The sequence below is a fragment of the Ursus maritimus genome, unplaced genomic scaffold (assembly GCF_017311325.1).
Source record: "Ursus maritimus isolate PB19 unplaced genomic scaffold, ASM1731132v1 scaffold_36, whole genome shotgun sequence".
Lineage (NCBI taxonomy): Eukaryota > Metazoa > Chordata > Mammalia > Carnivora > Ursidae > Ursus > Ursus maritimus.
In genome coordinates this window covers 24,105,372-24,131,445 of record NW_024426230.1, presented here as the reverse complement: position 1 = coordinate 24,131,445, position 26,074 = coordinate 24,105,372, and the positions used below count along the sequence as shown (strand labels likewise).

Here is a 26,074-nt window from a genome sequence, read left to right as displayed (position 1 = left end):
CATTTGGTGTTTTCATGAATTAGGACCACTGCTAACTATGCAGTGCTACCTCTGTAGAATCTAGGGAAGGGCACCAAAGACACTTTTACTGATCTGCCAGTGGAGAAGGATCACCCAAATGGTATACAGGTACTGGGGGAAAGGGAAAATTAGTTTTCACGGAGAGTACTTATTTGTGTGTTCATTCGGCTTTTAACCATGATTCTTTTTAGGAAATGGTGATGGTATTTCAAAACTGATTAGTGAAAATACAGAAGGATCAGCACAAGCACCACAGTTACCACGGAAAAAGGACAAGCGAGATTTCCCGGTGGGTATAACCGGCGTTTGGTGATTAATTGTTACTATTACCACGTCCATCATATAAGAGGCAGTGCCGTGTCTGTTTTGGTGGGCAGGGGGGCAAAGTCTGTTTAAGTCAAGAATTTGAATAACTGAAATTCCAAATGTATAGGGTTTTTTTAAGGCTTAAGAGATCTTATGGCATTAAAAATTATTTTTCCCACAGAAACCAGCCATCAATGGCCTTCCACCCACCCCAAAAGTGCTGGTAAGGAATATTTCTATGTAAACCACTTGCCAATTTCCATCTCTTTCGATGCAGCTGCAGATTTTTTATTTGCTGTCAAGTATCTTGAGCTATTGAAAGGAAGGAGTCACAAAATACAAAGGCATTAAATGTATTTTGATATACCATGGATCAAATCACGTACCCTAACTTGAGTGACTTGGTTAGAATTTGGAGAGTTTCACCTTTTGTAAATATGGCATTTGGGTTCTCAGATTAGCTTTCAAAGGCCAGTTTAACTTTAATGTGATAATAGTACTATGTTCTCTTCATAATGTGAGTTAAATATCTCTCTACCCCGAAGCCTTTTTCATATTGAACTATACGCAATGAAAAGGAACAGGGAAGCTTATGTTAATGCTTGTTCTGTGGCTCTTCAAGGTGGTTCAGCCAATTGTATGAATGGGATGCTTTATAAATTATACCTTCTTATTCAGTAAGTCTAATATGTAATGTAAATATTAGTCTTTTTGTCTATTTCACTATTACGGAGTTACACTGCAATTACAGTCCCTATGATATTGAGCAGAAATATCATCCATTGTTTCACATTCTTAAATGTTAGTCCTAAAGATAAGTGGTGACTTAAAATTCCTAAAATGTATCACTGACATATTGTAGATGTTTTGATGAATTTGATATTTTTGCCCTGAAATAGCAGATTACACAAAGGAAGAATAGGAGACTGTCTTGGTAGAAGGAGTTAAATGATACCAAAATAGGAATTTTGTTTTGTAATGAGACCATAAACATGCAATAAGAGTCAGTTTAGCATTTTGTAATAATCTTAGCTATTTTCTAAGACTACATAAAATTATCTAATTAAATAAGTCAATATTTCTTTCTTTGTAAATAAGATGGGAGCATGTTTTTCCAAAGTTTTTGATGGCTGCCCTTTGAAAATTAATTGTGCAACATCCTGGATACATCCTGATACAAAAGGTAAAATTTCTGAACTTTTATGTACATCTCTAATAAAATATTTGTTATGGAGAGGATCTTTATGGTCCGTGAACTGAGGTTGTTTACTTTAAAAATATGACTTCACAGACTAGGGCAGGTACCTGTAACAATCTAAATAAATAAAAGAGTTTTGGTTTAAGGTATTAGAATTTAGAGTATACAGGAAATGTTCTGATTAAAGTAGACCAAATAGTCATCCCAAGTGATTACAACCATAATTAGGAATTTTCTGTTCTATAAAAGGACAATACTAGGAGAATTGGTTAATTAATTAATAATTCAAATTATTCCAATAATCCAATAATTAATAATGTCCAATTAATTATATAACTAAATAATTAATAATAATTTCCTGATTTTGATCATTGTACTGTGGTTATGTAAGACCTTTTTTTTTTTTAAGAGATGGACAGTGAAATAGGAATAAAGCGATATTGTGTTTGTAATTTTAATAGTTCGGGAAACAAAAAAATGTGTATATGGAGAGTGAAAAAAGGATAAAGCAAAAGTAGTAAATGTTAATATTGGTGGAATCTGTGTGAAGGAGGAGACATTCAGGAATTCTTTGTACTCTTAAAACTTTTCTGTAAATTTGAAATGATAGCAAAATAACAAACTTTATTTTTAAAAATTTATACTGTGTATTTTTAAAGTGAGAAATCCTAATAGAGGTAAAAATTTGGCATCAAACAGATCTGAGTTTGAATTCCTGCTCTGTCATTATTATATGACTGTGGAAAGATACTTAAAACCTTTGGTTCTCAGTGTGATCGTTTATAACATAAGTACTCTTTTTTTTAAGATTTATTTATCTGAGAGAGAAAGAGAAAGTGAGTGGGGTGAGGGTCAGATGGAGAGGAGAGAGAATCTTCGTGCAGGCTGAGCATGGAGCTGGACGTGGGGCTCCATCCCAGGCCCCTGAGATCATGACTTGAGCTGAAGGCAGACGCTTAACTGACTGAGCCATCCAGGTGCCCCTAACATAAGTACTCTTAATTCTCACCTTGTTGCAAGGAAAGAAGAAGCCTACCTACCTGAGTGTCCAGCAATTAGCAAACAGAGGTTAGGCGGTAAAGGGTGTTCAGGAAATGTTTCTTTCCGCTTTAACACGGTAATAAAGACAAGTTATGTAATTATCTGTTTTAAATGCTACTATTAGATAGTATAACAGAGAAAAAAATATTTTTTTTTTATTTTAATAATGATTTTTTATTATATTATGTTAGTCACCATACAGTACATCCCCGGTTTTCGATGTAAGGCTCGATGATTCATTAGTTGTGTATAACACCCAGTGCACCATGCAAAGAAAAAAATATTTTTATCACTAAGGAAATGGGTCTTTTTTGTGTTTGTAACTTTTTATTTTGATATAATTTCAGACTTACAGAAAACTTAGAAAAATAATTCAGTGCAAGAAACTCCTCTATACTCAGAATCATCAGTTGTTTCCATTATCTACCTATGTGTGCATTTTTTTCTGAATTACTTGGGAGTGCTTCCCTATGCTTCATTTTGTAATTCCTAGGAATGAGAATTGTCTCTCACAAAGCCATGGTACAATTGTGAAGATTAGGAAATTTATCATTGATGTAGTCCACAGTCCATATTTATGTATTTTTTTAATTGAATTATAATTGACATTACAGTCCATATTGAAATTGTTTCAATAATATTCTTTTTTGTCTCCCGCTTCCTTTTTTACCCAGTCCAACAATATCCAATGCAAGACCACATGTTTCATTTAGCTACCACATCTCTTTAGTCTCCTCTAGTCTGGCACAGTTGCTCAACCTTCCTTTCTCTCTCTAGATCTTGACATTTTTGAAGCTATTTATTTTGTAGAATGTCCCTTAATTTGGGTTTGTCTGATGAGTCCTCACGCTGAGATCAGGTAATGAATTTTTGGTGGCAATATGAAAGAAGTGTTACTGTGCTCTTCTCAGCGCGTTTTATCAGAAGGCACATTCTATGAGCTTATCCAAATACCAGTGATATTAACATTGGCCAGCTGGTTAAGGTGGTATTCACTAGCTTTCTCCACTGTCAAGTTACTATTTTTCTGTTTCTAATTAATTAAATAATTACTTTCCTAAGCTGATTAATAAGTAGTATGGAATACATTGAGGCTATATAAATACCCTGTTGTTCGTTAGACCTTGACCAACTGGTTTTAGCATTAATTGATAGTCCACTGACAATCCATTGAGATCTATGGACAGTTTCCCTTCTTTCCCATTTATTTATGTACCTGTATTAGTTTGAACTTAGGAATTATTTTTTTTATTCAGTGAGATATGATCTACTATTGTGATTCATTTTAGCACTTAAATTGTCCCAGAATTTTTGAGCAGTGGGAGTTCGTATGTTCTATTTAACATTTGATCACTTCCTTACTTTCTGGCACAGCAAGATTTCTAGGCACATCTTACACTTTCCTTGCCCCAGAATTGGAATCAGCCTTTTCCAAGCAGCCCTGGTTCTTTTTAGTGGAAGGTAATATTTAGGAACCAAGATCTGGACACTAGGTGTGCTCATCGTTTCTGGTGTGTCATGATTTATAATTTCATTTTAATTTATAGTTTCCTTCTTCTAAGAGTATTTGAGATATGAGGCAAAAATATATAGCTGTGATGAAAAATCTTAAGACATAATAATTATGTTGAAAGGAAGGATTATATAAGTTAAGTAAGATAAAGCCAGTCGAGGCCTGGGTGTCTCAGTCGGTTAAGTGGCTGCTTTAGGCCCAGGTCATGATCCCAGCATCCTGGGATGAGTCCCGCATTGGACTCCTTGCTCAGCAGGGAGCCTGCTTCTCCCTCTGCTGGCCACTCCCCCTGCTTGTGCTCTTTCTTTCTCTCTCTCTGACAAATAAATAAAATATAACAAAATAAAAAGATAAAGCCAGAGTGAATGAGTAACAGAGAATAAATCTGCTTTTAAAAAATGAGATGGGGGGCGCCTGGGGTTGAGCCCTGCATTGGGAGCCTGCTTCTTCCTCTCCCACTCCCCCTGCTTGTGTTCCCTCTCTTGCTGGCTGTCCCTCTCTCTGTCAAATAAAAAATAAAAAAAAAATGAGATCGGAATTGGAGAAAGAGGTAAAGAAGATGGCATTTATTTTAGAAAATAATTGTTCTTTGGCTGGGCGGGTGGCTATCTAATTCTCAGCACCATTATAAAGGGGCGCCTGGGTGGCTCAGTCTGTTAAGTGTCTAACTCTTGATTTTGGCTCAGGGCATGATCTCAGGGTCATGGGATCGAGCCCATCATCAGGCTCTGTGCTCAGTGTGAAGTCTGCTGGAGATTCTTCTTTTCCCTCTGCCCCTCTTCCCACTTGCACACTCTAAATAAATAAATAAAATCTTAAAAAAAAAGACCATTAAAGTATAAAGCCATTTTAGTGAATTATTTCAGAAAATGATAGCAAATTCTCATGATTTATTTCAACTATTTTAGATCAGTACATTATTTTTGGAACTGAAGATGGTATTTACACATTGAATCTCAATGAGCTACATGAGGCAACGATGGAACAGGTAATTTAGGAGTTTTAACTCGAGAAATTAGTTTGGGTATATTGAATAAAATAAATCTTTTAATTTTAAATAAATTTTTATGGGCCTCAGTTTTAATTTTTATGATTTAAATATTTAAGGAGGTGAAATTGTACTTTTTACATGTTCATGTTACAAGTTTTTTTTTTTTTTTACTCTAAGGTTTTGGTAATTTACTAAAAGTTAGAAAACAGTGATTTTTATACTATTTCAGACTGTTGGAATTTGGACGTTAAAGCATAAGGGAATGAAAATCGGAGAATTTTAATTATCTTTTTCTCTTTATAGTTATTTCCTCGGAAATGTACTTGGCTCTATGTTATCAATAATACTTTAATGTCATTATCAGGTATGTATATAACAAAAATAATAAAAGTAAACCATAGACAAGCAGAGAAATACAGGTTTTTTTAGTTGAAGTTATAGTTGACACAAAAGAAATGTAATTTTAATACACAGTATTTTTAAATGTTGTTACTTTGGGTAACTATAGTATAGTAACTTTGAGACTTGCGGATGTTTTCTACCAACTTAGAATGGAAAGAAACCTTGAGAAAGGACCTGTGTTTAGTTAAGGTAGCACTTCCCAAACTCGCCCAGGAGCTGAACACCTGAGGAATATCACAGTGATTGTCACCTGAGGCCAGCCCCTTCCGCTCAGACCCCTCCCCTGCCGACTACCCTAGCACCGTTCGCCTTCCATTGACAATTAACAGTTGAAGGGAGAGTACCAGAGGACGCAGCTGCTTCCTTTCTCTGTGATCTTGAACAAGTCACCCTCTCTCAGCCTCAGTTTCCTTAATTGTAAAATGAGGATGATAGTAACAATACCAGCCTCATGAGGCTGCCACGAAGATTAGATGAGATGACAGCGAGCACTTAGCTTCCACGGTGAGAGCTTACACAGGTGTTTGCTGATAACATTCGTATTATGGACCAGGTGCTATAGCCATTTTGGACATATGTTTTAAACTCTTATAAACAAGTGTATTCCAGAGCAGCCTCTTCTAATTGTGATTTTTGTGGGGGTTTTTTTTTTTTTTTTGGTTGGTGTTGGGGGGCAGGGTAGGTGGTATTTTGGGCTTTTTTTTTTTCCCCAATCCGTACCTACCAAAACCTATTTTCTTACATTTTAGATGTGAGTGACTGCCTACAGGTTTGCTGCTCACTTTCATTCTGATACTAGAGTGTAAGGGCGTGCATTATTTCTGTCTCTTAATAACCCTAGTGCTATCACTATCAAAATAGCATTCACCCCTCTCTCTACTTGGAATAATTATTTTAGTATTTCTTAAATTTTTTTCAACTCTTCTTTATATGTGAGTATTATATCCGAGCTCTTATTTATGGTACTGTGTCAGGCTTTTTGGCATTAAGTGTACCTTTCAGCTATTTATGCTTTAAAGCATCAGTGCGCATACACAGCCTTACTGATAGGTGGATTATTACGAATTGTGGCCTAATTTAAGAAATGTCATTTTCATAATTTTAAGTATGTGTGTATAACTTGAACTCTTCCACTAACCATTGCCTAATAGAGATTCTTCAGAAATTTGTATATTTGAGCTGTTGACAGTGTTTACAAAAAGAACATATTATTTGATTATGCATAAATGACTTCTAAAAAGCTGGGGTCCTTGAAAAAGTACTTAATCACTTTGATTTTAATTATGCTTCCCCCAGTTTTTTTACTTGGTTTACCAAAATATTAATATATACTATTATAAAAATAAACCCAATTCTGTTTAACAATTCTGATATGCATACATATAAAATCACTTTCCTCTTACTCTCTTAACTGTTTTTATCCCTGCTCATAACTGCCTTTGGATATAAGCTTAAAAACCACATAGAATACATTTCATGTATTTATAAAATACCTCTAGGAAAACAGGGAAAAGTTAGCCTATAAATTAGTTATTTCCATATTCCAGTTAAAATGACCCATAAAACTGAATGCAGTTAAGTAGCAGAGCTCAGCAGGAGAAAACATTATTCTGCCTAAGGGTCTGCATTAGTGTGGACGTGCACACATACGTATCCACGTGTGTTTAGCTGCCTGGCTCCCTAACGTCCGGGGAATGGAGAGAAGAAGGCTGTGGTATGGTGTTAGGTAGAATGTTTGCATTCTAAGAAGATACAGGGAATTTTGTTGAGGATAAGACTCAATATTGTATCATAAAACTATATCATAGACAGCTGACACTTGAGTAATGCAGAGGTTAGGATTGCTGACCCCCGGAGCACTTGAAAATCCCTGTAATTTACAACTCCCAAAAACTGAAGTACTAATAGCCTGCTGTTGACTGGAAGCCTTATCAATACCGTAAACAGGTGATTGCCACATTTTTATATTTTATATGTATTATATACTGTATTCTTACAATAAAGTAAGCTAGAGAAAAGAATGTTATTAAGAAAATCATAAGGAAGAGAAAATACATTAACAGTACTGTACTGTACTTATTTTAAAAAGGTTCACATATGAGTAGACCCACAGCGTTCACACTTGATCTTAGCCAAAAGGCCGAGAAGCGATAGACCCACAGATTTCAAACTCATGTTCAAGGGTCAGCTGTATATTTATGTTTTCTGATAGTGTAATGATGAATACTTGTTTGTTGTTATAGTACCACACCGTGTATTAAGGACTCAATAGATGTTTCCCTTATCTCCCCCTGTGTAACACCTGTGGTTTTGATTATATGGAAATTGTAGCCCCGTTATCCTGGTATTATGGCATTTAATATCCGTTTGCTTTGCTCTTCTTAGTATTATAATCTGTTGTTATATTTAAGACTTCATTCACAATTTAGGCCAAGGTAATTTGATAAATTCTTGATAAATAGGTCTATCCCAGAGAGATAGTGTAACACAATTTTACAGAATTTCCCGTGTTACACTAAAATATTCACATGCACATCATTATAACTCAGTCCCTTGTACAACAATGTTTAATAGCTTTTTCCTTCTGTGTTGGCTTCATTAAGGGTTATATATATTCTGCCCAGAGCAGCTGTTCGTCAAAATATACATAATTCATGTGTTAGGAAACAGAATTATCTACCTTCTTAAACCTCTGTTATCTTTCCAAATGTATTAACTGGGTTTTTGTTTTTTGTTTTTTTGTATGTCTTTCTATTTTACTTGACTCTGAACATTTCTGGATTCCTTATTTTAGAAGGTAATTATGTTTTCTTTTGCTTGAAAATTCTTGTTTTTCTGCTGTAAAAGATTCCAATAAAAGTAACATGTTTCTCTTTTATAGGAAAAACCTTTCAACTCTACTCTCATAACCTGATAGCTTTGTTTGAACAAGCCAAAAAACCAGGATTAGCTGCCCATATTCAAACTCATAGGTTTCCAGACCGCATACTACCAAGGTACAAAATATTTTAATTCTGTTGGGAGTGAGGGGCCATTAGTATCTGTTTTTAAAATAGCCAGTTTTCCTTGCCCACTAAGAAACTTCCTTTGTTTTAATTCTCAAAGGTAGTTTACACTAAAGTGCACTTCATATACAATTCAAAAGATCGGTGTTTCCTTAGCTGACTGTCCAGGAGAACCACCTACAGAATCCCAGGCCCTGTCTCAGTCCTAGAGAACCAGGTAGTTTTGGGGGTCAGAGTCTCTGATTGGTTGTGTAAAGCTCCTTGGCTGGCTCTGGTGCAGCCAGTCCGCAAATCATTGTCTGGGAGCCGCTGCGGTAGAGTACGTTTATATTGTCCTATGTTGTCCTATGTTGCAGAAAGTTCGCTTTAACAACAAAGATTCCTGATACAAAAGGCTGCCACAAATGTTGCATAGGTGAGTAAATGCTACTTCTCCCTAGATGATTAGAGCTTTTAGCATTTGTACAATTCTTTAACACTATGGAGAGTCGTATAGTATCAAATAGGAAGGAAGGTGGGCTTTATATTTGTTTTCAATAAGTAGTTAAGAGGCCACTGAAGCACAAGACTGTGTGGCAGGACATGGCATAAAAATGCTTGCGGAGATAATAGACCTAATGCCTTCTCAGAGCATAGGGTTCCTAGAGGTTTTAAACCGTATTTCCCTGAGGCTGTATCTCTGCTAATACCCTAGATTACCATTTATTACTCACCATTTATTTACCACTTGCATTTATGTAACCATTACTGCTTAGTGCTGTACGAACATTATTATAGGGGGTTAGCTAACTTTGAAGTTAGAGGGAACAGTCCACGCAAGACCACCCTCACTTCTGACACCAATTGCAAGTTTGAGGGACTTCCAAAACCGCACTCATGTTAAAAAATTCTCTAGAAGGACTCAGAACTCACTGAAAGTGGTTCTACTCATAGTTACGATCTATTACAGGGAAGGGATAAAAATTAAAATCAGCCAAGAGAAGACGGGCATAAGGCAGAGTCTAGGAGTAGCACCAAACATAGAGCTTCTGTTGTCCTCTCCCCATGGAGTAATGGACAGTGTTACTTTTCTGGCAGTGATGTGTGATGATACACATGGAGCATTGCCATCCAGGGGCCATACTCCAGCCTCGATACTGAGGAGTTTTTATTAGGGCTCTGTCACAGAGGCGTGATTGTTCCCACGGCTGACCTCAATATCCAGTCCCTCTGAAGGTCATTTGATACTGCATGACCCAAAGCCCCAAATCATATTGTTGGTCTTTTTGGCATGACTGTCCTTCCCCTAAGAATGTCCAGTGTTGCAGGCCCCCACTCTAAATCCTGTTGCTGGACTATTCAGTGACCCAAGGCCCCAGGCAAACAAAGACACTCCTACCAAACGTGACATTCCTGAGGCTTAGAGATTACCTCCCAAAAGAGGGGACAGAGGCCAGACTTCTTTTGGAGCAAGGTTAAACTTTTTACTATATAATTACTTTACCTCTTTTAAACCTCAAACAACCCCATGATATTTGTTATGTTGCTAGAAAGAAACAGAACCTGGGATCAGACCCAGTCCATGACTTCAGATCCTGGGATCTTAACGTCCTGTTTAATTCTGTTTATTGAAGCAGTGAGCTTATTCCTTGATGTTCATGCTGCATAGTTCCATAGGACTTTCTTAGTTATAAACAAATTTCATTAACATTTTTCTAGGGAGAATCAGGTCCATATCTGTTATCAGATTCCCAAGATCTATGACTCAAGAGAGGTCTAGAAGCTTACAATCTAAGATATAAACTCATACATATATTAAGATACAGCTTATTTGGAAATAACTACTCTTATTAATAATCAGTATACATAATTGTTGATGGGAGTCAAGTTGGGGAGAAGGAAAGACCAATTATGAGTTTTTGTAGATTTGAGTCAAGAAAGTTACATCTTTAGTAAAATGTAAAATAGTTATTTTCATCTTGCCTAAGTAAACTATACCAAAAATGAAATCATAGATTTCAGTTGCTTCCTAGCTTTCTGTTTAAGTCAATTTACTTAAAAAACCACTCTTTAGGTTGCATACTAGTTTAGGTGTTTTAGTGCTTAAAATACTGTCCCTTGTAGAAGGTTCTTATGCTTAACAACCTACTCTATTAAAGATGTTTAGAAGTAATTGTATATAATTTAAAATTAAGAAAGTGAAAAGGAAAGGCTAACAAAGCCAAAAGAAAAGACATCATTTTTCTTACTCTTATCATCTTCGTGAACAGAAACAATCCTTTTTCTTTATCAGCTAAATAATCACTTCTGATAGTTTCTTCTTCCGTCCATATTGTGGTATCATGGCAAGCCACATTTCATTGTTTTTCCCATGCATCGGCACTGCCTTTGTAAGGAAAGTGAGTTAGCTCTTAGATGAGCATAACTTAGATGTTGCTTTAATGAACTAAACTAATTATGTTTTCATATCAAGGTATTCATTGTTTTGGTTGTGTCGGTTTTGCTTTGTTTCTTTCCAGTCAGAAACCCTTACACAGGACATAAATACCTCTGTGGAGCTTTACAGTCTGGAATTGTTTTACTTCAGTGGTATGAGCCAATGCAGAAATTCATGTTGATAAAGGTATATATTACTTTGTTTACAGTTTTCTTCCTTAGAAAACACTAGTGTATAACTGAAGCTAAAATTATATGATCTCGGGTGCCTTGGTGGCTCAGTCCGTTGAGTATCTGGCTCTTGATTTCAGCTCAGGTCACGATCTCAGGGTCATGAGATCGAGCCCCATGTTGGGCTCCGTGCTGAGCATAGAGCCTACTTAAGATTCTCTCTCTCTCTTGCGCATCCATCTCCCCCCTCCTCTCTCCCTCTCTAAAAAATAAAATAAAAATTAAATGTTTAAAATTAGTATGATCTCAGTGCTATTATCTAGGGTCCACACATTAATAATTATTTATGGGTGTTTTCTTGGTTTAGGGGTTTTTGTATTCTTGTGAAGGTTTCCTCTTTAACTTATGTTAATAAACTTACAGAAGCAGCACAGCCATTAAGATGAATCTGGCCAATTCTCTGAAACATATTTTTATAGAAAACTCAACCTTATCATGATCATTTTAGAGGTAGTCCTTTTTTAGAAGGAGATCAATCAAGGAGAAAACGAAAGCCTTGGTGTTGGCTTTATTCAACATTATGAATGGTGAGATGGTTTCTAAATTATATTTCTGTTGTTTATTTTTTGCAGCACTTTGATTTTCCTTTGCCAAGTCCTCTGAATGTTTTTGAAATGCTGGTAATACCAGAGCAGGAATACCCCATGGTGTGTGTAGCTATCAGCAAAGGCACCGAATCGAATCAGGTTGTTCAGTTTGAGACAATCAATCTGAACTCTGCATCTTCATGGTTTACAGAAATTGGTGCAGGTAAGTGTCTTTCACCTTGTGTTCAAATACTGTGCTTTTGCATATAAAGGAAGCAGAATAAGCTCAATTAGCGTGATCCACACCATCTCCCAGGTTGAGGCAGAGGAGCGCGGGCATGTTGTTACTGTCTCTCTGCCTGAGGCAATCGACACAAATTATTTTACCAAGAAAAATTTTAATGTTCCCGACATATGAAGGTCTTAGTTGTTATCAGTTAACTTTTTGAACTTCCTAAATAGTTAAATTTTTAAAGATATTTTTCAAGTTTTATCAGCTTCTCAGGCAAAGAAATTTACCTCTTTCCTATCAGTTTCCTCCCCACACACACACCTCCTAGAATCATTAGGTTCAAGTGCTTCAGACTTTACTAGAAGCTTCTCGTGTGTGACCTCCAAGCGTTACCATTTAAAGATACTGGGAAATAGCTCTTGTGCTTTGTAAGAATGGTTCGTTAGCCTAGGATTTTACCAAATGTGTCTCATTGAAAGTCCTGAAAAGGTTGGGAAGTGTATTCTTAAACTTTAAAATTGGAACAAATGAAGAATTTTTAAAAATCTATGTAATAAGTGAGATGAAGGGGATCTTTTACTGTTTGTTGTGCTAGTATATTATTTGATCATTTGTGACTCTATAGCAAGTCTTTTTTTACATAGGAGGTCAAGCAAGCTTCAGTCAGAACTAGTTCATTACTTACCACTGTTTTATTTGTTTAGTACCTTGTGAAGAAATTTGTTACAAGCATTAAGTTTGATAGTTCTTATTAAATACCTTTTGCTCATTTATAGGCTAAATTACAAGAACTCTGTATATGACCCAGCTATTGAAATTAATGTAGAACCACACCGATGTCACTTTGAGAATAAGAATCGACACGAACCAGTGGTGTTCTGATACAGGCAGTTGGGGTGCAGAGAAGCCTAGCTTGTAGCCGCTGTCAGTTTCTGTGGTATAAATACTCCCACCAAGGGAATATTTCAGAGTACCAACCTGATGTCATGTGGCTCACAAAATTCCTGAGAACTCAGCAATCCAGTACAAGCCAGTTCCAGCATGCAGCGGACTGTGCGACCACTCTCTTTATGGACAAGTCATAATTTCCAGTAAAATAAGATTGTATTCTGTACCCTCCCAATCCCATGTACACTCCACCTTTCTTCCTAATTTATTGTTTAAACGCTTTTGGTTGCGTTAGAACACCACCTCCTGTATAACTAACAGAAAGATGCAAATGACATTGTTTTATTATCATGAAATATAAACAGCCCAAACAAAAACGTGTGTCTGTTATGTAGTTACTGCCACAGAGAAGAGTTATAGATTGGTTTATTTAAAAACCAAGATCATTTTTGGCAGATAGCCCCAATTTTTTTTTTTTTTACTGGTTAGTATATAATAGTAGTATAGAGCAAGACACTTCATACAGTTCCCTGTACTTGCAACCAGCTTCTTCTGTACGATATATTAAGAGGTTGCATTGGTCAAGGGTACACATCTAGTTAGTCCTCTTGTGAATTTGTGGTAGAGGGCTTTGAGGGTTTTGTTGTTGTTGTCGTTGCTTTGTTTTTTAATGCCTGAGGGTACTGTTCTACCCACTTTTAACACTGTGTAGGGTAAATTAAGGCAGACCCAAAATTACTTTCTGAAGAGGGCCAGGGCTCTGCCTAAGGGTAATCATTCAAATCACCCTCAAGCAGAGGTTGTCCTTATTAGGCTTCTCCATTTTTGCAAATGATTGTTAATCCAGCCCCCATCTGTGTTCATTATTGAGGTCAGACCTTCGGTTGGCAACAGTTGTAACAGTTAAAATGAACTCCTATTCCAAGACTCTTTCAGTCTTAGTGTGATTTATTATTGCAGTATCTTTATCTCCAAGGGTGATGCTTAGCATATTATCAGCACTCAGTAAATATTTGTTGAATAAATGAATGTATATAGATTTACTGAGAAAAACTATATTTTGCAGTGTTGCCTGAGGGACCAGTGGTTTATCAGTTCTATAGGTCTAAATGCTTCACTTAGTATGGGCTTTTTGAAAGGTCCACAAGCCCCACAGTATTATATAAAACTGTGTTTATGTTCAAATGTGCAGTTTCTAAGGGAAGGGCTTCCCAAAGAGATGTAATTAAAAATGACTGTTCTAGGGGCGCCTGGGTGCTCAGTCGGTTGGGTGTCTGCCTTCAGCTCAGGTCGTGATCTCAGGGTCCTGGGATGGAGCCCCACGTTGGGCTCCCTGCTCAGCAGGGAGTCTGCTTCTCCCTCTCCCTCTGCCCCTCCCCCTGCTCAGTGCTTGCTAGACCATTCAAGCAAACTGAGTGCCTAAAATGAATTGTTTTACCAAAATGTTTTACAAAAATGTCATCACATCTGTTAGCAGAGCAACCCTGTGAATATCAGCAAAGTTATGAAAGTTGCTTCCTTCAAAGATGTTGACAGTATTGTCCATTATATTACTCTGTGGCCTCTTAATAAAGGAAGTCCCACTTATACACACACACACATACACCAACACCAGGAAAGTTTCTCTCTGATCATATATAATTTCATTAATCTTTTTTGCTTTCTCTGAATTACTGGCTTATTTTTATCTCAGATGCTGTGATTCACCTAACTGATCTTGCTTCCATCCTCCCATTGGCTCATGTAAAATACACAGCAAAATCTAATGGTTGTATAGCATGCATTTACTCTCTTCCCCATATTTACCCTTGGCTTCATTTTAAGTTTGTAACTCACGTTTCTATAACGAAATGCAAAGTTCTATAAATTAAATGCAGAGTTGAGTTTTTCTCTGCTCATTTATCTATGCTTAGGACTTAGGTCTGTTCTAAGTTGACCTACATACATTTTTTGAAAGATAACATAATACAAAATACAATATCTGTGTTAAATTTCAAAGACTAGTTTAAAATGACAGAAAAATTTTAGAATTTGTGTTTCTTTTCTAAGCTCTGGTTTTTAAAGCATGTCTTATAACGGTAACCCTGTTTTTTTTTTTTCCCCTTCCAAGGTAGCCAACAGTTGGATTCCATTCACGTAACACAGTTGGAGAGAGATACTGTTTTAGTGTGTTTAGATAGTAAGTACTATTTTAAAGTTTATTCTGAATATACCACTTGATATAACAGATCTTTTTGTGGAATTAATTCTGTTAAACTATAATTCAAGATTTTCACTTTTCTCCTTAAAAGTGGCTTATTTTTATTGATAAATTGGCTACGGTTATAGTAATTAATTGATCTGTTTGTTAATACTATTCTCTGTGACTTTTTCTTTATTTTGTTTGACCTACTTGGAAACATATTAAGACAGCTTGCCATAACCCTGGGGTAAAATTTTGTATAAAACTTCTGTATAAAATTCTGTATGAAACTGAGAGTTTTTTTCCTACCGCACTGTAATTAATGGAAAAAATAGAAGATTATACTAGTATGGCCACTTTTATACTAGTGTGGCCACTTTGTCATGTAACATGAACTTTTGGAATCATGTAGAAGTGAGAGTCTAATGTACGAACAGATTTGACACCTTCACCTGCTAGTCATGATTCTTCTGATGCAGGGAGAGGTGTTACTGATAGAAGTATGTTGTACTATAAGCAGTGGAGAAGCAGAAAAATCTTCAACAACAGGAATTATTTCAATTTTCAAAGAAATCTGGTTCTTAAAACCTACCTTATTTTTATGCGGTAAATCATGCAGGGTGAAATTCACCCACACTTAAAATTATACTTGAAACTTGGCAGCCATTGCTATGTTTGATCCATTCCAATATTTTTAAATTACTGGACCTGCCCATAGGTGTTTGGGGTAATTTTAAAAATTGTTCTACTTACTGAACTTGCCTGTATTTTTGTCCTAATTTCTATTCTCTAAAGAGTTCCCTAGTGGATTTGCCTTATAGAATCGTAAAGATCATCAGTACTATAGAGAAGTAAACCAAAATCCAAATTGTTTCATTCACCCATCATCCTTTTTTTTAAGTACTTTTGATTCTTTGAATACTGGTAAGATTGGAGTGTTATTCTGTAAACTTTAAGTGAATTCGATAAATTCTTTTTTATCCAAACAAGTAGGAAGTTTAGTACTGATTAAGCAAATAATCAGAATTTAATATTAATATTGTTGAACCTTTAATATTGAAATCCCTAAAAACCTTCTGAGTCATCTAAGGAAAATAAATTGTGCTTAGTTTTCATTTTGTTGACTTATGTATTTTATCAAAATATGTTAAAAGCCTTTGATTAGGGGCTCTGAGTGGCACAGTCAGTTACGTGTCTGCCTTCGACTCAGGTCATGATCTCGGGTCCTGGGATTGAGTCCCACATGGGGCTCCCTGCAGAGCCCGCAGGGAAACTGCTTCTCCCTCTGCCTCTGCCAGTCTCTCTCTCTCTCTCTCTCTCTCTCTCTCTCTGTGTCTCATGAATAAATAAATAAAATTTAAATAAATAAATAAATATGCCTTAGGAAAAAAACGTTTGATTAGCTGGGCCCTCCATTTCATAATTATTCAAGGTAAAAGGAAAGATGACTTTCTTGAGCTTTTCGGGTTTTTTTAGGGGAGCAGAATAAGACTTTAAAAATGTGTTGTCGGGGCACCTGGGTGGCACAGCGGTTGGGTGTCTGCCTGCGGCTCAGGGCGTGATCCCGGCGTTGTGGGATCAAGCCCCACATCAGGCTCCTCCGCTATGAACCTGCTTCTTCCTCTCCCACTCCCCCTGCTTGTGTTCCCTCTCTTGCTGGCTGTCTCTATCTCTGTCGAATAAATAAATAAAAAATCTTAAAATAAAAAAATAAAATAAAATAAAATAAAATAAATAAAAAAATAAAAATGTGTTGTCAACCATACAGTATAAATCAGTGTTAGTAAGCAGCAGTAGAGATAGGCCTATAATCACACATCATGGTAGACAGGTAGATAATGCAGAGAGAAGGTGTCTTCCAAGTCAGAGGTAAAGAAGGTTAAATTTAAAACAAATAGATGAAAAATAGATTTGTGTATACTCACCATCCCAGAGTCTACTTATAAGAACTTACGACCCTTGAGAAGTACTGCTTGTTGCCCCTGTGTACCACTATGCAATATTATTCATGTACTAAAGTTATGAATTACTACAAATATTACTTATCATGTGTTATATAATTTGTAAGGGAAAAAATCAACTCCAGTTGCTAATTGGGCACTAAGGTTGCTACTTTGAAACATCATGCTTTTTAAAAAATGAGAATGTAAGTGTTCAGCATATCCTAAAGAGAAAAAAAAAGGAAAGGAAAAAATAGCAGTGGAATTGCTGTATTTACTAAAGAAGGCACTTTTATATCTTATAAAACAGATAGTTTGACACATACTAATGACAGTTTTTCAGTGGGCAGACTTGAATCGTAATAGTCGAACTTTATTAAGAATATTTGTTCTGTATCCATATAAAATGCACATATCAAGTTCTATTTATTTTAGCAGATTTGCATTTCCACTTTTGACTTGCTTTTTCTTTTTTAAAGAATTTGTAAAAATTGTAAATCTACAAGGAAAACTAAAATCAAGTAAGAAACTGGCCTCTGAGCTAAGTTTTGATTTTCGCATTGAATCTGTAGGTAAGTCTGCTTTTTTTTTTAAGTATAATTGACATATGATATCTTGTTTAAAGTGTATGACATAGTCATTTGATATTTCTATGTATTATGAAATGATCCCACAGTAAGTGTGGTTACCGTCAGTCAAATACAAAGTTACTACAGTGATGGTGACTGTCTTCCCTATACTGTACATTACATCCCTGTGACTTATTTGTTTTATAACTGGAAGTTTGTACCTCTTCATCCCCTTCACCTATTTTGCCTAAGCCTCTGTTTTTTAATAATGTGTTTAGAATACTTGATTTTTTGTTCATTCCATACTTAGCGTTGTCTAGACCAGCACTGTCTAGAAGTTTCAGTGATGTGGAAATGTCCTGTGTGCTCTTAAATATAGTACTCATTAACCACACCTGTTAAGTTCTTGAAACATTGCTAGTGCTACATTTTAATTTTTTAAATTTTAAATTTTAATGTAATTTTAATGTTAATAGCCACGTGTGGCCAGTTGCTGTATCATATTGGACAGCGCAGTTCTAGACCTTAATAAATCTTCTGTTGTTTCCTGGGTATTTAAAACTTGAAACCATTTTTTAAATTTCTGTTCATTGTTCCCTTTGCTGCATGAAGTGAATTATGTACTCGCAGTTTTTTTCCAAATCATGAAGGTATTTGTGTGATGTGATTAATGGTGTTAGATATGCTTTAAATCTTTGCCATGTAATGTTCCGGTTGGTGTGTTGATGGTTATTGCGTGTCGGTCCATTTATATATAAATAACTGGTTTCCCGTAGGACTTGGAAACTAATATGCCATTTTAATTTGCTTTCCTGTCAGTGAGTATTTTACTCTGTGTAATACTCATTGGTTTTATGATACAAATTATATTTTATTGTTGTTTGTATCTTCATTGGTTATATGTCAGTAAATATTTTCCCAGGGATGACAGAACTTATGAAAAAAATACCATAACTGGAAACATTTTGAACAATATATGATATGACTCTACTATAAGTCAAAAATAGTTAAAGTCGGCAATTTTTATTTGGGCCATAAAAAATATATGTATTTCATAATTAAATGTATATTCTTTAAAAAATGTGTTTCTCATCATTTAGAAAGTTTGTTTCATCTATTAAATATTTTAATGGTTTCTTAACTGGAATTTTGCCCTTTCGTGAAGTACATTCATCCCTCTATGTAAACGTTTTACATAAAAGTAATTTGCTTGCAATTGGGAAATTTAATTTATTGAAGCAGGAACCCTAAACATTCTGTAGATGGCTGGACAAAAGGGATTTTGAAACTAGTTTCTTCTTTTACTCCTTTATGTGCTGGATTATTGCATACCAGTTTCCAAGATTTAATATTTTCAGTAGGGATTCTGACATATAGATCTTTAGTTCCTTTTCATTTTAACGGAAACATACTGGTACCTAAATTTTTTCATATGTTTCACATTTTTTAGGGAATTTTAATTGTTACACAGAAGTTTGTTCTTCTTAAGCTACCATCTCTTCTTGCTGATGAACTTGGAAATAATTACAGGGATCCTCCTGGGTAAAAAAAAGAGTCCCTTTAAATCACCTTTTAAAAATAAAACCAGTAGCTGAGTCTTTTTATTTGTCACAGTTAGTGAAACGTGGGATTTGTTACTGTGAAATACTTTATTTTTACTGAGCTAACTTACATTCCCAGAACATTCTTAATCTAACTTTTTACAGTCAGTATTCTAGTAAGAAACGAAAGGCTTCAGTCACTTTCTCCCTTTACCTTACTGTGTAGGACATGTGGCTAACCCCCCAAAATCAGATGGGCTCTCTTCCTCACTGACTGCACTTTAACGACTGCAGCCCTCTGCCAGGAAGGGCCCAGAGGCCCTGCTCTCCTCCCCCACAATTGTGTGGCCTGCCCACTCTATTTCTAAGGGTGCCTCAGTGGGCCCAGGCCTGTTGCTTGAAACCAAGCAGAGGATAGAGATGGACAAGGCACAACAAGAACAGGTTTCCCTCCAAGACCTTCAGGCCACACCAGGGGACCATGGGAAATGGATAGGGAGCAGGAGGGGCTGTGGCCTGTCATGTGGTGGCCACACTTTGGGGTCATGGTCACTCCGGAATCCAGAGCCATTGGGAAGGTGAGCAAGCTTGGCGGTGAGCCCTCATGTGGACAGTGAGGCCTTCAAGTCCAGGGCAGAGAGGCCCAGAGGGCTCCAGAGGCCTGAGGTGGGTGGGAGTGGGGGTGCTGAAGGCTGCAGCAGTGAGTGCTATAACTGGGAGCCCCTCTGAATAAGAATAGGCCCACAGATCATAAATATTCAGTGTGTGGTTGCATTTTGGATTGTAAGACAGGTTTAGGTTTTAAAATAAAATTTGTAGTAGGGAAATGTAAATATACATAAAAGATGCTTCCTTAATAGCTACTTGTAAATATATGACAGTATTTAAATAACCGTGTTTTTGATCCAAAATACCAATTATGTGTGTTTTATTTTTTTATTCATCTAAGACAAAAGCATAGGAAAGAGAAATTAATATGTTGATATCCAGCTCAGAAGAAGTTAGCCCATGTTTAAATGAATTCCTGTTATATATATCTTTGAAAACTTTCATGACTCTGCCTCAATAAATTATTTGAGCTTAGGCATGCCTTAGCCACAAAAATGTTGGGAACTGATGGTCTAGACAGTGGAATTTTGCACCAAGCACTTGGAGAGTTTTACATTAGTATTTATTTAAAACAGTGAAGGAAAATGTATAATGAATTACTCTGTGCTTTATTTTAGTTTCTGTTCTCTCTAATCTTTTTTAGTATGCCTTCAAGATAGCGTGTTGGCTTTCTGGAAACATGGAATGCAGGGTAAAAGCTTCAAATCAGATGAGGTAAGGCTTCTCACATTACCTCCCATGATTCCCACAAAAGATTTTAAATGTTGCAGCATTCATTTTATGCATTTTCTTTCTGAACCCACGGTACTCTGTGTAGTTCCTTTAATGCTATGAACCAGTAGAGCAGAATTGCCAGTATCTTCCCTTCAGATAATTTTATTTTGTATTCATTGTATGATTCTCAGAGGCCACGAGGAATTGTCAAACATGAGTTTGTATAATTTAGTTCTCTAATTTGTAATTTGTAAATGTGGTTGCCAAGGTTGCTAAACTTCTCTAAATTTGATAAGTCTCTTCCATAATCTATAAATGTATAGCTTCTTTTTTAATATTATATTTAAAATTCTAAGTTAATATGTATTAGTTCACAGGACTAAGGAAAAATCTAAGAAAATTAACTCATTTAGTAAATAATTATTGAGTACCAACAACATGCAAGACTCTATTATTATAGCACTGTAAGGCGTAATGAAGTATGGTTATAAATAATATCAAACCCTTAGACCATCTGTGTTCCAGGCACTTTACAAGTATTCGCTTATTTAAAGCTAACAATCCAGTAGGGTTAGGTACTATTCATATTCCTATTTTTTATAGGCACAGAGTGGTTAAGTATCTTGCCCAGAGTTAAGTGGCTAGGTAAACGGCAGAGTCTAGATTTGAAGGGAGGGTCTTCAAAAATCACTTTTAATTGAGATAATAAGGCTACATTTCATGCAGGAGAGGGACTTGGAATCCTGCCTGGAGAGAGGAATCCTAATAGTTAAGATGATACTAACATAGACATTTCCTACTCATAAGTGTACCTGTGTAATTCCTTTACACCATTGTCTCACACATTTTTGGACTTATTTTAAAACTGGAAGTCTTCTATTTGAATTATCTTTAGTTTTATCCATGCTCTTATTTATATGTGACTGATTATTTGTACTCTTACATGAATATGGAGTTAGAATGCTTCCAAGAGAAAATAGCATAAATCAGCTATCTTTGGATGTGTCCGTTTATCTAGTTGCTCATGTCACTAAATGTCACCAGGTCCCTGCATTTAATGAAACCTGCAGTCTTACTGCCATAAAACTAATTGTTCTTAGATGCTTTTCTCAGTGTGTCGTGTCACTCCTGTGGTTAGAAATCTATAGAAAACACCTGTTGCTCACTATATCACAAGTTCTATTTCCTATTTTTAACTCATCTTGCTTACCTTTCTTTTTGTGTTCTCATCCTTCATTTGGGCCCAGCTGTGATATTCATAAAGTAATACTCAACCATTCAACCACAATGATTGGAACATTTCTGAAACTTAACACTCTGAAAATCAGCTCCATGTAGTATAGCACCTCATTAATTTCCCGCTTCAAGGTTATGAATTCTGTCCCCCTGGCTACACTGCAAATTCATTGATAACAGAGTATTTCTATACTTATTTAGATCCACACTGTTGTAGTTTGGACTCCTCCAAAAGCTGACCTTAGCCTAAGACAAGGAATCAAGTGCGGTTAGTTTATTGGGAGTAGATGCCAGAAAACAAGTGATAGAGTGAGGAATATAAGATGGAGAAAGGCAAAAAACCCCAGTAAAGAGTATATTAGTAAACTGGTTCCCACTATGGGCTCCAGGGCTTAACCCTAAAGGGACCGCTGAGGAAGGATATAGAGAACACTTCAACATAGACCCATTTGAAGGTGGGGAGGCTGGTGCATTTACACACCAACTGCTGTCTCTTTTGATTAAGGGTTAGTCCCAGGGTATAAACTCCCCACACTTCGGAGTAGCACCTGCCCGTGAGTTTGTGTACTTTCGATAGCTGTGGGAACCATCGATGCACTGAAGTAAGACACAGCCAGCTCTGTAGAACTCAGGTGGGCAGTGGGGTGCCACCATAAGCATCTGCACTGATNGAAAGAGTGGGGGCTCTGCAGTTCAGCAAATCCGTATTCAAATCCTGGGTCTACCAGTTATATAATCTTAAGCCAGTTACTCAACTTCTCTGAGCCTTAATGGTTTTTTTTTTCTTTCAATAATATGGGAATTATACATCACAAAGAGTTCTCCTAAGGAAGGTACCTGACCAATACCAGATATTCCATAAATGTTGGTTTATTTCTTACTAATAAGGCAGTCAAAGAAAACTTACTAAAATTTATTTCACTTGAGGAATTGAGCCTATCAAAAATTATCCATATGTTTAATAATTGCTCTGTCTAAGTGGTTTTTAAATTATGATTTAAATAATATGGGGACAAAGGTATGACTATAGGTATTTTCTTTTCATAGGTTACCCAGGAGATTTCAGATGAAACAAGAGTTTTCCGCTTGTTGGGATCAGACAGGTAATAGTTTGGTTGTTTTAATTTCATCACCGAAGGAGTTCAGTAGTTGTGTTCTTAATTATATTATTACCCTGTAACTCTTTCAAACAAGATTCTTAGAAGGCTCAGCAACTTAGAGAAATTTCCTTGTATCTTTATTGAGACAGAGAGGAAGAATTTAATTATTCGATTAAGCAATCTTTTCACCAGTGCAAGGATCATGATTCTAGAGATATAGTCAGCCAAGACAAAGTGTGTTAATACAGGTGTTTCTGTCCCTAGTACCATGACATATTTCAGGTCCCTTCATTTTCATCAGTTCTTCCTGGTTTGTTATCTTCTATTAACTATCACTACATAAACCCAAAAGAATATGCACCTCCTGACGTTTTTGTATCATTTTGTATCAGAAAACATTCGACTCCGTTTTTGAAGTCAGTCTAAAGTAGAAGGAATTATGTGGTCTCTGTGGTCAAAGTGAAAGACAAATTCCAGACTGTGTCATCGTAGGAAACAGCTTAGGAGCTTTGTTCTCCAGAGTCTATATTGTCTGCCTGTACAACTAAGAGAATACCCCTCCCTTCCTATTTTCCCACCAAAAGTTGTTACTGCAGCAAAACTGGCTACGGTTGTAGGCATCAGTTTTGAGGCAAGGACAAAAAACCTCTGGTCTTCCAGTTCGGGCTGGTCACAGAATCACTATTTGGATGGGTGTCTCGGAATCCTGTGTTCTTCTCTGAGCTCTTCTTTCACCCCCTTCTTGTTAGTGTGTATCATTGGCCCTTGAACAACACAGGTGAACTGCATGGGTCCACCTATATGCAGATTTTTTCAATAAATGCAGTACAGTACTGTGAATGTATTTTCTCTTAGGGTTTTTTATTTTATTTTTTAAGATTTTATTTACTTATTTGACAGAGACAGCCAGCGAGAGAGGGAACACAAGCAGGGGGAGTGGGAGAGGAAGAAGCAGGCTCCCAGCGGAGGAGCCTGATGTGGGGCTCGATCCCATAACGCTGGGATCACGCCCTGAGCTGAAGGCAGACGCTTAACCGCTGTGCCACCCAGGCGCCCCTCTTAGGGTTTTTTAAATAACTTTTTTTCTCTAGCTTACTTAACTGTAAGAATCCAGTATGTTAAATGCATAAAGCATACAGAATATGTGTTAATCAACTGTTTATGTTATCTGTAAGGCTTCCAGTCAACAGTAGGCTATTAATAGTTAGGTTTGCAGGGAGTTAAAAGTTATACATGGGGGGGCGCCTGGGTGGTTCAGTCGTTAAGCACCTGCCTTCAGCTCAGGTCATGATCCCAGGATCCTAGGATCGAACCCCACATCAGGCTCCTTGCTGGGTGGGGAGTCTGCTTCTCCCTCTTCCTCTGCCTGCCACTCCCTCTGCTTGTGCTCTCTCCCTCTGTCAAATAAAAATAAAATCTTTAAAAAAACAAAGTTATACATGGATTTTTGACTGTGCAGGGGGTCAGCACCCCTAACTTTCATGTTGTTCTAGAGTCAGTTGATTAGACTTCTTGTTTGGCATATATGAGTCAGCAGATTTGGTTTTAGTTGGAGTAAGATAATGAGACTATCCTGAAATGTTTTCAGTATTTTATATTCATAGGTATCAGTTATGCAGTTTTGTTTTTAAGGTGTAAAGTGTAAAGCTGAGTTGGACTGTGCACCTGTGATCTTTATGAGAATATGAACAATGATATTCTTTCCTGGTTTGATACTAGTATTTGAATGAAGCATGCAGTCTCCGTTTTTGCTCTTAAATAAGCCTTTTGTTTTGGTTTAATTGCAGGGTTGTCGTTTTGGAAAGTAGGCCAACAGAAAATCCTACTGCACACAGCAATCTTTACATCTTGGCTGGACATGAAAATAGTTACTAAACAACAAAAACTGATCTCAAATGACAGGAAAATGACTATACTCCATTGAAAGCAAAAATATCTTAAGTTCAGTACAAACTACACTATGATTTACTTTAACTTTTTGGGTTATATCTCAAATGATCTGTACTTTAAGGTAGAATTCAATATTTTCTGTAGCTGGAAACAGCTGTTCTATCTCTTGCCACTGTGTGGTGGTTATATCAAGTTTGCTTAATAAAAGCTACGAGACAAATAGTCCTCTAGTTCCAGGAAACACAGTCTTTTAAAAAAATAATGTTTGTAACAAGGGTGCCATGATATTTTTAGATAACAACTCATGTGATTATCTTCAGAGAGATCAATTTAGTGACAGTTTTCTTATTTTATACCATGTTTTATTCCTTCTTAATGAACATAATTTGATAAAAAAATTATCAAATAAGCCTTTCACTTTTACATTGGCCATTCTGTATGTTTTTGTAAAATAGAATATTTAATCCTTATTTATTAATCTCTTGCTGGAGTGGTGTGATATATGTAACTTTTAGCAGAGGAGGGTTTCAGAGCAGCTTAAATTTTTTTATAATGTATAAAAATTGTGTTTACCTTTTAAGAGTAGTATTTTGAGGGGCTAAAGGCAGTGTGTTTGGGTTCAATACATACATGCAGTTTTGCTTAACACAAGTATTTTATAATACAGGATCATCCAGAATTGCCTTAAAAGGGAGTTTGTGTTTTCAATGATAATAGTTGCAGGGGATCATACAGAAAATATTGATAGTGGTTGAAATATTGTTAGAGGGGTGTGTGTCTAGATGGGACTACCATGTGTATGTATTCTTGACAAGCAGTATAATATACCTGTGATTTTTTTTTTACATTAGGGATCATGCATAATAAATTAATATTCATATATATTATCATCCCTGATGTAGGAGGGGATGTATTTAACTGCCCATGACATGTATTTTACTGTTACTATACCAGAGGGGAAACTGTAAAGCAGCTACATGTGTAATCTTGGTTTTTTCACATATGTAGGTATTCAGTTTGAGTAGGTTTAAGAAAAAAAAAAATCTTTAAATAAAATTGAATTCCTGATGGGATAGTATAAATAAGTATTATAAAAACCAGTATTCTAAAAATAAGGAAGGGTAGGGCCATTACTGAGTTTGCTTCTCTTTTGCTGTTGTTAGTATTCAAAATTAAAGTGTCACATTTGGTACCTGTTGTCTTAATGCATTCACTGAGAACAGTTAGCCTTGAGATGATGAACGGGGGTTAGCAATAGCAAAGTATAGATTATTTCAGCAGTTACTTGAGGTGAAAACAGTGTAACAATCTCATTCAGTCTTTAGCAATTCTGTAAAATAGTATTATCATCTCCATTTTTCAGATGAGGAAATAAGGGTTTAGCCAGGTTAAGAGATTTACCCCGTTCACATAGCAAGTTGGTGGTTGAGCCAGACCATGAGTCTTGTGACTCTGTTCTTTTCACTATGCAAACAATAAAATGTTATGCAAATAAAATATAAAGTAAATTTTCTTTAAAAATG

At 36.2% G+C, this 26,074-nt stretch overlaps 1 protein-coding gene across 3 annotated transcripts in view; it reads left to right on the top strand.

Annotated features, from left to right (window-relative positions):
- MAP4K5 (mitogen-activated protein kinase kinase kinase kinase 5) overlaps positions 1 to 26,074 on the top strand; it is a 99,758-nt gene extending 73,684 nt beyond the window's left edge. For all 3 annotated transcript variants that reach the window (XM_040620878.1, XM_040620879.1, XM_040620880.1), the window contains exons 18-32: positions 213 to 310; positions 509 to 550; positions 1,426 to 1,510; positions 4,988 to 5,067; positions 5,374 to 5,434; positions 8,267 to 8,269; positions 8,354 to 8,468; positions 8,834 to 8,892; positions 10,976 to 11,079; positions 11,696 to 11,873; positions 14,881 to 14,949; positions 17,372 to 17,464; positions 20,255 to 20,325; positions 22,609 to 22,664; positions 24,449 to 26,074. In XM_040620878.1, the coding sequence (XP_040476812.1) occupies positions 213 to 310; positions 509 to 550; positions 1,426 to 1,510; positions 4,988 to 5,067; positions 5,374 to 5,434; positions 8,267 to 8,269; positions 8,354 to 8,468; positions 8,834 to 8,892; positions 10,976 to 11,079; positions 11,696 to 11,873; positions 14,881 to 14,949; positions 17,372 to 17,464; positions 20,255 to 20,325; positions 22,609 to 22,664; positions 24,449 to 24,536 (1,202 nt within the window). In that variant the 3' untranslated portion in view covers positions 24,537 to 26,074. The remainder of the gene's footprint in view (positions 1 to 212; positions 311 to 508; positions 551 to 1,425; positions 1,511 to 4,987; positions 5,068 to 5,373; positions 5,435 to 8,266; positions 8,270 to 8,353; positions 8,469 to 8,833; positions 8,893 to 10,975; positions 11,080 to 11,695; positions 11,874 to 14,880; positions 14,950 to 17,371; positions 17,465 to 20,254; positions 20,326 to 22,608; positions 22,665 to 24,448) is intronic.